At 44.5% G+C, this 11,515-nt stretch overlaps 1 protein-coding gene across 1 annotated transcript; it reads left to right on the top strand.

Moving 5' to 3' along the window:
• Window positions 1–289: 289 nt before the first annotated feature.
• LOC306769906 (toll-like receptor 13) lies at window positions 290–5,295 on the top strand (the record flags this gene model as incomplete). Its single annotated transcript, XM_079258673.1, is given in 7 exon segments — window positions 290–353; window positions 577–580; window positions 2,141–2,317; window positions 2,420–2,676; window positions 4,275–4,392; window positions 5,058–5,217; window positions 5,221–5,295. Coding segments are annotated over 7 exon segments (855 nt in total).
• Between the last annotated feature and the right edge of the window lie 6,220 nt (window positions 5,296–11,515).

The following is an 11,515-nucleotide window of genomic DNA, read 5'->3' as shown; positions in this document are numbered from 1 at the left end:
TCAAATAAAGCACGGAGCAAGTGCGCCACCATCGATGCGCTAATACAACCAGCGTAAAGCATCCATCCAATATTTCATCCGTATTAAACACAATATAGTGCAATCAGAGCGGATTCCTTAATCCACAGACAAACAGGTTCAGGCCTACCTGTTTCCAGGTGAATGGGTAGCGTGGTGTAGTATGTGGCACTTAGCTGCAGCTCCGGCTAGGCTTTGCGTAATGACTTGGCGCTTTGGCGCTTGTACACGGCCTGGTGATTTTCATTCAGTGCCTTTTTTTGTTGACAAAATGTTGCGGCTTCCTAAAGCATATCCTTTAGCCGCGGAGAGTTTAAGGCTGGGTCCTGTAGATTGTACATTTGTGACGCGCGAGAAGGCTATTGAAACATAACGCTGAGATCCAAAGATGCGTTTTGTGCATTTATTGAACAGTGCGCACAGAGGATAACAACGGGCAGGATGGATTGGCGGATTATTGCAGAATTAAACAGAAAAATGTAAATGAATGAGTAGTACAAGGCGGTCAACAAAAAATACGGCTCCCAGCCCTGACTCTCTCTCTCCCTCGTGCTGCAGGTGAGTGAGCACCTTAACACTTCCGTGCCATACACACGCCCACACTCACGTGAATCAGTGCCTGCAACACACACACTCTCTAGCGCACCCTATACACCATATGCTTTTGGCATTCTGTCTCCTACAATCTGTATGAAATCAATGATATTGTGCCAATTTTACAGTTACCAAACTTGCATGAACTAAAAGCAGAAAGTAATAAATTCTCTTCTCTTGATTCTGATGACATGCCTTTAAACAAATCGAGCATCAGGACGCTGTTGCTGAAAAGAAATTTACTTAAAAAGTTTAGCATTAAAAGAGACATCTTCCCTGATCTTCACTGTTTGAGTTTCTGCGCTTACGGCCGAGACTTTGAGTGGAATGTCCCGGATAAATTCTTCCTCAGGAAACTGACAAGTTTGTTGTTATGTGAGATTGAAATAAGCTTTGAAACGTACAGGGTGATACTTCAGAGTACACAGTCTTTACAGTATCTGTGCCTACCAGATGTAAGAAATGGTTTAGCCAAAAGCCTGATAGACATCGCCTGCCAAATTCCCACACTGACAAGTCTTGATCTGTCTAATACTGACATTGTTGTCTTGAATGACACATCACTGCAGAGCTGCTCAAATATCACTAAGATGACTTTCAATAGCAGCAACATTCATGACATTTCTCAGAATTCGCTTAAACCGCTGATTAGGATCCAGCACTTGTATTTACATTACAACCTCCTAGTTAAGGTGCCGAGTGCCATCAGGGGTCTCTCCACACTTCTTTTTCTCACATTGTCCTCAAATGAATTTTGAAGAGCTGGATTGTTCTGATTTCCAGAACTTAACAGGATTACAGAAGCTTTCTCTCTCCGACAATCGCATTTCCAAACTAAGAGGTTGTGTTTTCAGGGACCTAAATCATTTAATTTCACTAGAAGTGGATGGAAATCCAATATTTTTTGTGTACGATACTTTCAGAGTCAGTTTACAGAACCTTCAGATTTTGTCTATGAACAGGAATAACTCACCGACGCTTGAGAAGGGACAGTTTGGAAGTCTGTCTTCACTCAGGTATTTGGACGTACAGTCGACTAAAACATATGACGTGGACAATAATATTTTTGAAGGGTTGGACAGTTTGGACACTCTCATTTTGTCACCAGTTATTATCAGGCAAGTCACGTGGAAAGGGTTGTCACAGCTGAAACAACTCACTGTATATCTTCCTGTTGATGAGAACAGCCTGACTCATCAAATGTATGACGGGCCGCTTTTCATAAATGTACCGTCTTTGATGGAGCTCATTATCAAAAACAATGATATCATAGTCATCTCCCCAGATGTGCTCATGGGTCTTAAAAATTGCAGCATTTGTCGGCTGAGAACTTTTTTACAGGGACTCTACACCCCGACACATTCAGATTCACTCCTCAGCTGTCTGTTGGGGAGATAATTCGCAGTAACATCCTGTACCTAACACCTGAGCTGTTTCAACCAGTCCCAAACCTCAAAGCTCTCGACCTCTCTGAAAATAAGCTCAAATCTCTGGATTTTCTGACCCATGTCAACCTGTCTGCTCTCAGCTGGGTAAAACTGAGCAAGAACGAGTTGACAGTGATCAGTGAAACGTTCTTTCAGTCTCTGCCTGCGCTGAGATATCTGGGTTTATACGGTAATCCTTTCACATGCGACTGCTCTAACGCTGCATTCATCCAGTGGGCGAAGAGCAACAACCAAACTCAGGTTGTTAATGCATACCAGTACCTATGTTTTTTTCCTCAGACTAAACAAGGGACCAGATTGCTGGACTTTGATGTCCAGTCCTGCTGGACTGAAATCAGCTTCTTTTGCTTCGTTTCCAGTGCTTTTCTGGTTCTTCTGACTCTTGTGGCATCTTTGACTTCCAACTTTCTGAGATGGCAAATAGTCTACAGCTTCTACCTCTTAGCAGCCTTCCTCAAAGACAACAAGAAGAGGAGAAAGGGAGGCTGTCATCGCTATGACGCCTTCATCTCCTACAACGTTCAGGACGAGGAATGGGTTTTCAGAGAGATGCTTCCAGTGCTGGAGGGAGAGCAGGGCTGGAGGCTCTGCCTGCACCTCAGAGACTTCCAACCAGGTAGTAAACTCACTTTCTTTATTCTGTCTCATTAACTTAGATGTCATGCAGCTGTTCCTTTAGTCTTGACTTGGTCTGAGAAAGGGTTTCACACTTTTTCTCTCACTTCTTTTTCTATAGTTCCTCAGACTATAATAGACTTATTCTTTAAATTCACATGTTTTAACCAAATGAAGCCAAACATATCATATTTGATACAAACAATTTCCAGCATTTTGCATCACTTTATGGACAAAACTTTGCTCAAAATCCTGTTGAACACAATCTAATACAGGTCTTCTGCCCCTAATAGATACCAGGATGCAGGGGATAATTGTAAAATAATTTTGACATCTCTATTAATAAATGCATAAATATCTATATCTATATATCTTACATATTGTTTATGGGCCAAATAAAGAGCTCATATTAAAAAGAAAAGGACTTTTCTTCCCATTTTCTTCATGGGTCGGCTTTAAAGGGCTAAAAACTTCAGCAGCAGTGAGAGTGTTGCATCCTCTCTCTGTTATTTTATGGTGCACTGATGCTCACCCTGTAAGCTTCTGGTTGTTTTGAACTTCCTGAAATCATTTAATACGTCCGTGAATATTTTTTATTCAAAACATTTATTTAAATTTCATCTTCATGTGTTTGTTATGTATCATTATGACTTGGTTGTATCTGAGTCTATGAGAAGGGAGAGAGAAAAAGGGAAGGGAGTTGTCATCCCATCTGTGGCTGGAACATTTAAAAAACTGGGGAGCATTTTGAACAAACACCAAATGTTTATCAGACTCAGTCACGCCATCGCACAGCTAACACTACCACCTCCACATGGGTTTCAGCAATACACATATTTACATTATTTTGGCACAATTTATTTAAATAACCTTTTTTAAACTAACAATTTTTTTAAACCACGTTTCATCACTGCTATAGTTGTTGCACTAATAAGGACATGGTGTCTCTTGTCAAGGTTTTTTTTTTCCATTAGATTTACTGAGCTTAACCCAGGACTCCATCATCTTAGATAAACTACCTTAAACTGAGATGACATGCTGAAGTATTCATAGGCAAGACAGTAAACCCCCACATTGCCTCCTGATGTGTCTGTCTGGGAATAAATGTGTGTGATAGTAAAAAGCTCTTTGTGTGATGACAGTAGTGATGTTCTGTAAGTGTATGTGTGACTGGGTGATGTGTGTAAAAATGCTTTGAGTTGTCAACACGTGTCTAGAGAAGCACTATGTGAGTACAGTCCATTTACCGCCTTCAGTTTCTTCACACTTAACCCAGCGTGACATGGATGATAGAGTTTCTGAAACATGAAGTATCCCTTTATGGTACACACTTTGCTCAAAATCCTGTGGAACACAATCTGATTCTTGTCTTCTGCACCCTGACTGAGACTAGAAAGTCGAAGATTACACTATAATTTTTTTTTTTAACTATCACATGATAATAAATGGTAAATATCCCAAAATTATTTTGTTACTTTTTAATTTTACATTTTGTTATATGGACAAATAACAACCTCACATAACAAAAAAATTGGATTTATCTGATCATTTTTCATGGGTTGGGTCTTTATGTATTAAAGGGAGCTGTTGTGTCCACAGGTAAACCCATTATAGAGAACATCACGGATGCCATCTACGGTAGCAGGAAGACCATATGTGTGATCAGCCAACGGTTCCTCGAGAGTGAGTGGTGCTCCAGAGAGATCCAGATGGCCAGGTGGGTGCGCCGTCTCCCTGACTTGAATGAAACTTTCAAGGTCAGCTGTCTCTAACAATGATGATCTGACTAAGAGATTATTTTATGTTGCTTAGAGAGTCAAAGCCAGGTTTTGTGAATGAAAATGGGTGTGATTGTGTAAAAAAGGAGGAGGAGTTGACAGTCCACGTGGTTTTCAGTCTCCCATCTCTGGTACTTTATCTTCCTTCTCCTCCTCAGATGCTGAAAAAAGTGAAGTAGTGAGCTTGTGTTGAGCTGGTACTTCAAAATCAAAGTGAAAATGATACTTATGTGATTTTCCATGTTGTATCTAGAAAGACAAGAAACTGGAAATGGTATTTGTTTATTTCCAGTAAATATAAGCACATAATTTCCCCCCGTCTGATCAGAAATCTTCCCAACCCGCCGATCTGAAGCGGAATTAAGTACAGGCGAATAAATGTGTTTTCCATGTAAACCTGAAGAAGAATATAGTAATGAGGAATTATTTAATTTTGAATGATTAAATCTGAATTAAAAAATGTCATGTCCCTGAAGCCAATAGCCAATAAAAAATTTATTGCACTGCCACTCTTGATTTCCAAAATTTATTGTACATCCAGGTGTGATCTTGACTTTTCCATTATTCCCTTAAATATCCTGGTCGGTCTTCTGTCCTGTTGCAGCTTCCGTCTATTTGATGAGAAGAAGGATATTTTGATCCTGCTGTTTCTGGACGACATTCCTTCTCATCAACTGTCTCCATTCTACCGCATGAGGAAGCTGGTGAAGAAACGTACCTACCTGAACTGGCCTCAGGCTGTGCAACACCCAGCACTCTTCTGGTAGAACGTCCAGAGAGCTCTGCAGGAAGAAGAGACTCCCAACCAGCCTCCTGACAGCCAATGTGGCTCCAGACAATAAGACACAAGAGATTAAAGTTAGTCAGATGTAAAATGCACAATTAACCCCCTAGCCTATGTCCTCTGTTGTTATGGTACTGAAGTAGTTTGTGCTGTATGTTGTCAATGACTGCAAAGACTCCGTTTTGCACATTGTGGCACTTTGGTCAACTTTGGTTGTTGTTTTTAAAGTGTATTAAAAATAAAGTTGCATTGCATTGCAATATTGTCACTTCTGGGTTTTTATCGATGAATATGAAAAGCTGTTATTAGAGTAATTATTTTTTATTTAAAAAAGAAAACCTGTAAATATGCAGAAAAATTGTAATTGTAATTGCGTTTCATTTGCGTTTCAAGCTGTGGCATGGGGGATAAATTCTTTATTTTTGTTCCTTTGTTCGTAAAATGCATGAGTGAGGAAATGGCTGTGTTTGCATGAATCAAATGCAAACACAGACATTGTTGTTCTTAATTCCTGTTTATAGGGAAAGTTTTGGCCCCCAGCTTGGTGCCTGCACGTTGGGGTTTACCCCGGTGGATGAAAGGGTATTTTCCCTCCGCCTCCGGGTGGGGGGACGGGTCCTGATTGTTGTCTGTGCTTATGCACCGAACAGCAGTTCAGAGTGCCCACCCTTTCTGGAGTCCTTGGAGGGAGTGCTGGAGGGTGCTCCTTCTGGGGACTCCATTGTTCTGCTGGGGGACTTCAATGCTCACGTGGGCAATGACAGTGAGACCTGGAGGGGAGTGATTGGGAGGCATGGTCCCCTTCCTCTGAACCCAAATGGTGTTTTGTTATTGGACTTCTGTGCTCATCATGGATTGTCCATAACGAACACCATGTTCCAACATAAGAGTGTCCATATGTACACCTGGCATCAGGATTCCCTGGGCCGCAGTTCGATGATCGATTTTGTAGTCGTATCGTCGGACCTGCGGCCACATGCCTTGGACACTCGGGTGAAGAGGGGGGCGGAGCTGTCAACTGATCACCACCTGGTGGTGAGTTGGCTCAGGTGGTGGGGGAGGAGGCCGGTCAGATCTGGCAGGCCCAAACGTGTTGTGAGGGTCTGCTGGGAACGCCTGGCTGAGTCCCCCATCAGAGCGAGCTTCAACTCCCACCTTCAGCAGAGCTTCAACCATGTCCCGAGTGAGGCGGGGGACATTGAGTCCGAATGGGCTGTGTTCCGTGCCTCTATTGCTGAGGCGGCCAGCCGGAGCTGTGGCTGTAAGGTCGTTGGTGCCTGTCGTGGCGGTAATCCCAGGACTCGTTGGTGGACACCAACAGTGAGGGATGCCGTCAAGCTGAAGAATGAGTCCTATCGGGCCTTCTTGGCCTGTGGGACTCTGGAGGCAGCTGATGGGTACCGGCGGGCTAAGCGGCATGTGGCTTCGGCTGTTGCCGAGGCAAAAACTCGGGCATGGGAGGAGTTCGGCGAGGCCATGGAGAAAGACTTCCGGACGGCTTCGAGGAGATTCTGGTCCACCATCCGGCGGCTCAGGAGGGGGAAGCAGTGCTCTGTCAGTACTGTGTACAGTGGAGATGGGGAGCTGCTGACCTCAACTCGGGACGTAGTGGGTCGGTGGAAGGAATACTCCTCAATCCTACCAACACGTCTTCCGATGAGGAAGCAGAGCTGGCGGACTCAGGGGTGGACTCTCCTATCTCTGGGGCTGAAGTCGCTGAGGTGGTCAAAAAGCTCCTTGGCGGCAAGGCCCCGGGGGTGGATGAGATCCGCCCGGAGTTCCTTAAGGCTCTGGATGCTGTGGGGCTGTCCTGGCTGACACGCCTCTGCAGCATTGCGTGGACATCAGGGGCAGTACCGCTGGATTGGCAGACTGGGGTGGTGGTCCCCCTTTTTAAGAAGGGGGACCGGAGGGTGTGTTCCAATTACAGGGGAATCACACTCCTCAGCCTCCCTGGTAAGGTCTATTCAGGGGTCCTGGAGAGGAGGGTCCGCCGGATAGTTGAATCCCGGATTGAGGAGGAGCAGTGTGGTTTTCGTCCTGGTCGCGGAACAGTGGACCAGCTCTATACCCTCTTTGGGGTCCTGGAGGGGGCATGGGAGTTTGCCCAACCAGTCTACATGTGTTTGTGGACCTGGAGAAGGCATTCGACCGTGTCCCCGGGGGCTCCTGTGGGGGGTACTCCGGGAGTATGGGGTACCGGACCCCCTTGTAAGGGCTGTCCAGTCCCTGTACGACAGGTGTCAGAGCTTGGTCCGCATTGCCGGTAGTAAGTCGGATTCGTTTCCGGTGAGGGTTGGACTCCGCCAAGGCTGCCATTTATCACCGATTCTGTTCATAACTTATATGGACAGAATTTCTAGGCGCAGCCGAGATGTTGAGGGGATCCGACTTGGTGGCCTCAGGATTGGGTCCCTGCTTTTTGCGGATGACGTGGTCCTGTTGGCTTCATCTGGTCGTGATCTCCAGCTCTCGCTTGAGCGATTCGCGGCCGAGTGTGAAGCGGCTGGGATGGGAATCAGCGCCTCCAAATCTGAGACCATGGTCCTCAGCCGGAATAGGGTGGATTGCCCTCTCCGGGTCGGGAGTGAGGTCCTGCCTCAAGTGGAGGAGTTTAAATATCTTGGGGTCTTGTTCACGAGTGAGGGAAAGATGGAGCGCGAGATCGACAGACGGATCGGTGCGGCGTCTGCAGTAATGCGGGCTCTGCGCCGGTCTGTCGTGGTGAAGAAGGAGCTGAGCCAGAAGGCGAAGCTCTCGATTTACCAGTCGATCTACGTTCCTACCCTCACCTATGGTCATGAGCTGTGGGTCGTGACCGAAAGAACGAGATCTCGTATACAGGCGGCTGAAATGGGTTTCCTCCGCAGGGTGGCCGGGCTCACCCTTACAGATAGGGTGAGGAGCTCGGTCATCCGGGAGGGGCTCAGAGTAGAGCCGCTGCTCCTCCGCATCGAGAGGAACCAGTTGAGGTGGCTCGGGCATCTGGTCAGGATGCCTCCTGGATGCCTCCCTGGTGAGGTGTTCCAGGCACGTCCCTCTGGGAGGAGACCCCGGGGAAGACCCAGGACACGCTGGAGGGATTATATCTCTCGGCTGGCCAGGGAACACCTCGGGATCCCCCCCGCAGAGTTGGCAAATGTGGCTGGGGAGAGGGAAGTCTGGGCTTCCCTGCTTAGGCTGCTGCCCCCGCGACCCGACTCCGGATAAGCGGCAGAAGATGGATGGATGGATGGATGGATGGATGGAAAAAATGATTTCTCTTTCACACTGTTACACAAGCCTAACACCCCCCCAATTTTGCCAATTTCTTCCTCACTCTATATTCTGCGCAAACAAAATCATAACTTGTATTTTCTGTCTCTTAACTGAGTGTGACTATAAAACTTCTAATAAAATGAAGTATAGTGAATATCTGACTTGACAGTAAGGAAACAATATTTTTGGGGATCCATCTATGCAGGAGCCAGCCCACCCATGACCACAGCAGGTGCCACCACAGGAACCACCCAAATCACCACAGGACACGGTTCCCACCGCAAGCTATAAGGCTACAGTGCAGAACCCCAGCCTTTCAGACAGGGTGCTTGGTGCAAAAGCTATGTCTAGGTAGAAAGAAGACCACAAGAAGACCAAACAAATATAAGACATGATGCAAAACATGAAGTATGACACAGCAAACATGCTGAAAACAACACACGTTCAAATGAGACATCAGTATCAGTTTATCATAGGGTCAATATGGAGACAAGGATGCTTGATGTTCTGGATTCTTATCTAATTATTCTATTTATTTTGCATAGTTGTTTGTATTAAAAAGTTTGTATTGCTGGACCGGTGAGGATGGAAGAGGGGCAGAAAGGGAATAAGAAGAGAAAACAGAAAAACACCTTGTAGAAAGTAAAAGAGAAAGAGGAAGAGAACAACCTACATACACATGCATAAAGGTAAGCTCACATACACACCCGCCTTTATATACACTGCTCAAAATAATAAAGGGAACGGTAAAGTAACATGTTGTAGATCTGAATGAATGAAATATTTTCATTAAAAACGTTCCATTTTTCTCTTTCCATAGTTGAATGTGCTGACAACAAAATCACACAAAAATGATCAATGAAAATCAAATGTATCAACCCATGGAGGTCTGGATTTGGAGTTATACTCAAAATTTAAGTGGAAAAACACACTACAGGCATATCCAACTTTGATGCAGTGTCCTTTGATGCAGCGCATTATTTGGTTTGCTGATGATGAAATGGAGCAGACCTTTCTACATGCAGACGTGGAGGAGGCTCTTATGTGCTATAGGATGCTTTTTTTTTTTTTTTTTTTTTAAATATCTAGGATAAAAGAACAATCTGGGCTGCCTTCTAATATAAATGAACAAAAACGGAAGTTCTTCACAGCATTTATATTCAACATGGTCAGTATTATGTAATAGGTTAATGTGGACACAAGTTGTGTAATGAAACACAATTAAAATATATCCATCCATCCTTCCATCCATCTTCTGCTGCTTATCCGGCGTCGGGTCGCGGGGGCAGCAGCCTAAGCAGGGAAGCTCAGACTTTCCTCTCCCCAGCCACATTTGCCAACTCTGTGGGGGGATCCCGAGGCGTTCCCTGGCCAGCCGAGAGATATAATCCCTCCAGCGTGTCCTGGGTCTCCCCCGGGGTCTCCTCCCAGAGGGACGAGCCTGGAACACCTCACCAGGGAGGCGTCCAGGTGGCATCCTGACCAGATGCCCGAGCCACCTCAACTGGTTCCTCTCGATGCGGAGGAGCAGCAGCTCTACTCCGAGCCCCTCCCGGATGACTGAGCTCCTCACCCTATCTTTAAGGGAGAGCCCGGCCACCCTGCAGAGAAAACTCATTTCAGCCGCCTGTTTACGAGATCTCGTTCTTTCAGTCACGACCCTCAGCTCATGACCATAGATGAAGGTAGGAACGTAGATGCTTCGCCTTCAGGTTCAGCTGTAGTAACAGTTTCCACCGCTAGAGGGAGGTAGAGTTCCAATAAATGACGAGCCAAACTTGACCATTTCAGAGTTGCCTTACTATTATTTGATATTATAAGGACAAAAGTATTGGACTTTTCTTATGATATATAAACCCCACAGGTTTTAATATCAACACATTGCTGCAATAATCATAACTCAAGAAACAAAAATAAATATTAAATGACCTGATTCAACACACATAGTTGCATGGTTTATTCTTTCCTATGTTATATTTTAATCTATATTCTTTTATTTTCTCCTGTCTTACTTGCAGAAGTAAAAGATTCAGGTGTACTATGAGTTTTCACTGAGACTGAGAAGTAACAAATTCAACTTTTGCTTTTTTTTAAAAAAAAAAAAAAAAAAAACTTGATCATCTTTGAAGATATTTTAATAAATCTTTGTCAGGTTCACCACAGGCAGATATTCTTGCATTAAAATTATGGAACCCTTCAACTATCAAACCAAACAATGCTTAGAGAGGACAAATAACTTTATTAACAACAGTTTATTAAAACTGATGAAGGATCCAACTCAGGGAAGGAATCCACTTTCAGAGCAGTTCATGTTTCCAACTGATCACTACAACCCCACACTAAAACTGGTTGCCCAGCTTACCCATTAAGCCCACATCACCCAGCACTGAAAAACCACTACAAACAAGATGCATCCAACTTTAAGGGAATTCATAAAAGTTCCCACCCACTTTTGCAATCTCTCACATTCACACATCCTTTCTCAGACAAGTTAAAAATCCAGCAAATGTAATAAACAGGGAGGTAAGTTCACTTAACTCGCCTGACTGGCGAGACATTTCTGCTTCTCTTCATAGCTTTGATCACCTCCCACTGATGAGTCCCCCTTTGTTTATTTCACAGACCTGTGCTCAGCCTCTTTCTCCAACAGGTGTGTGGCTCAGGTCCTTTTCATCCAGTCACACCACAGTATCAATGAGGAAAAGGTTTTTTTTTTCTTCTAAATTACATTCAAAAAGCTTTACTTAAGAACCACACATTCGATAATGACGTTGAGTGATCGTTTAACCCCTATTTACTTATCCAGTTCCAGTTTAAATCACTTTCCAGCTGAGATTCCAGCGAACCTTTTCTCATTTCCTTTGAATATATTGGAATTATGACATCTTTCCAATGTATTTGGAAAAAGAGCTGCAGAGAGAAACAAGCATACAGTTAGGAAATAAACCAGTAGGACTAAAATCTGTTTCCTAAACATTAAAGATCAACAATTCATCTTGATTTCACTGCTAAAACACAGA

This window comes from Telmatherina bonti, assembly GCF_933228915.1.
Source record: "Telmatherina bonti genome assembly, chromosome: 19".
NCBI lineage: Eukaryota > Metazoa > Chordata > Actinopteri > Atheriniformes > Telmatherinidae > Telmatherina > Telmatherina bonti.
Note: the sequence above shows the minus strand (reverse complement) of the source record. Positions and strands in the feature narration are given on the sequence as shown.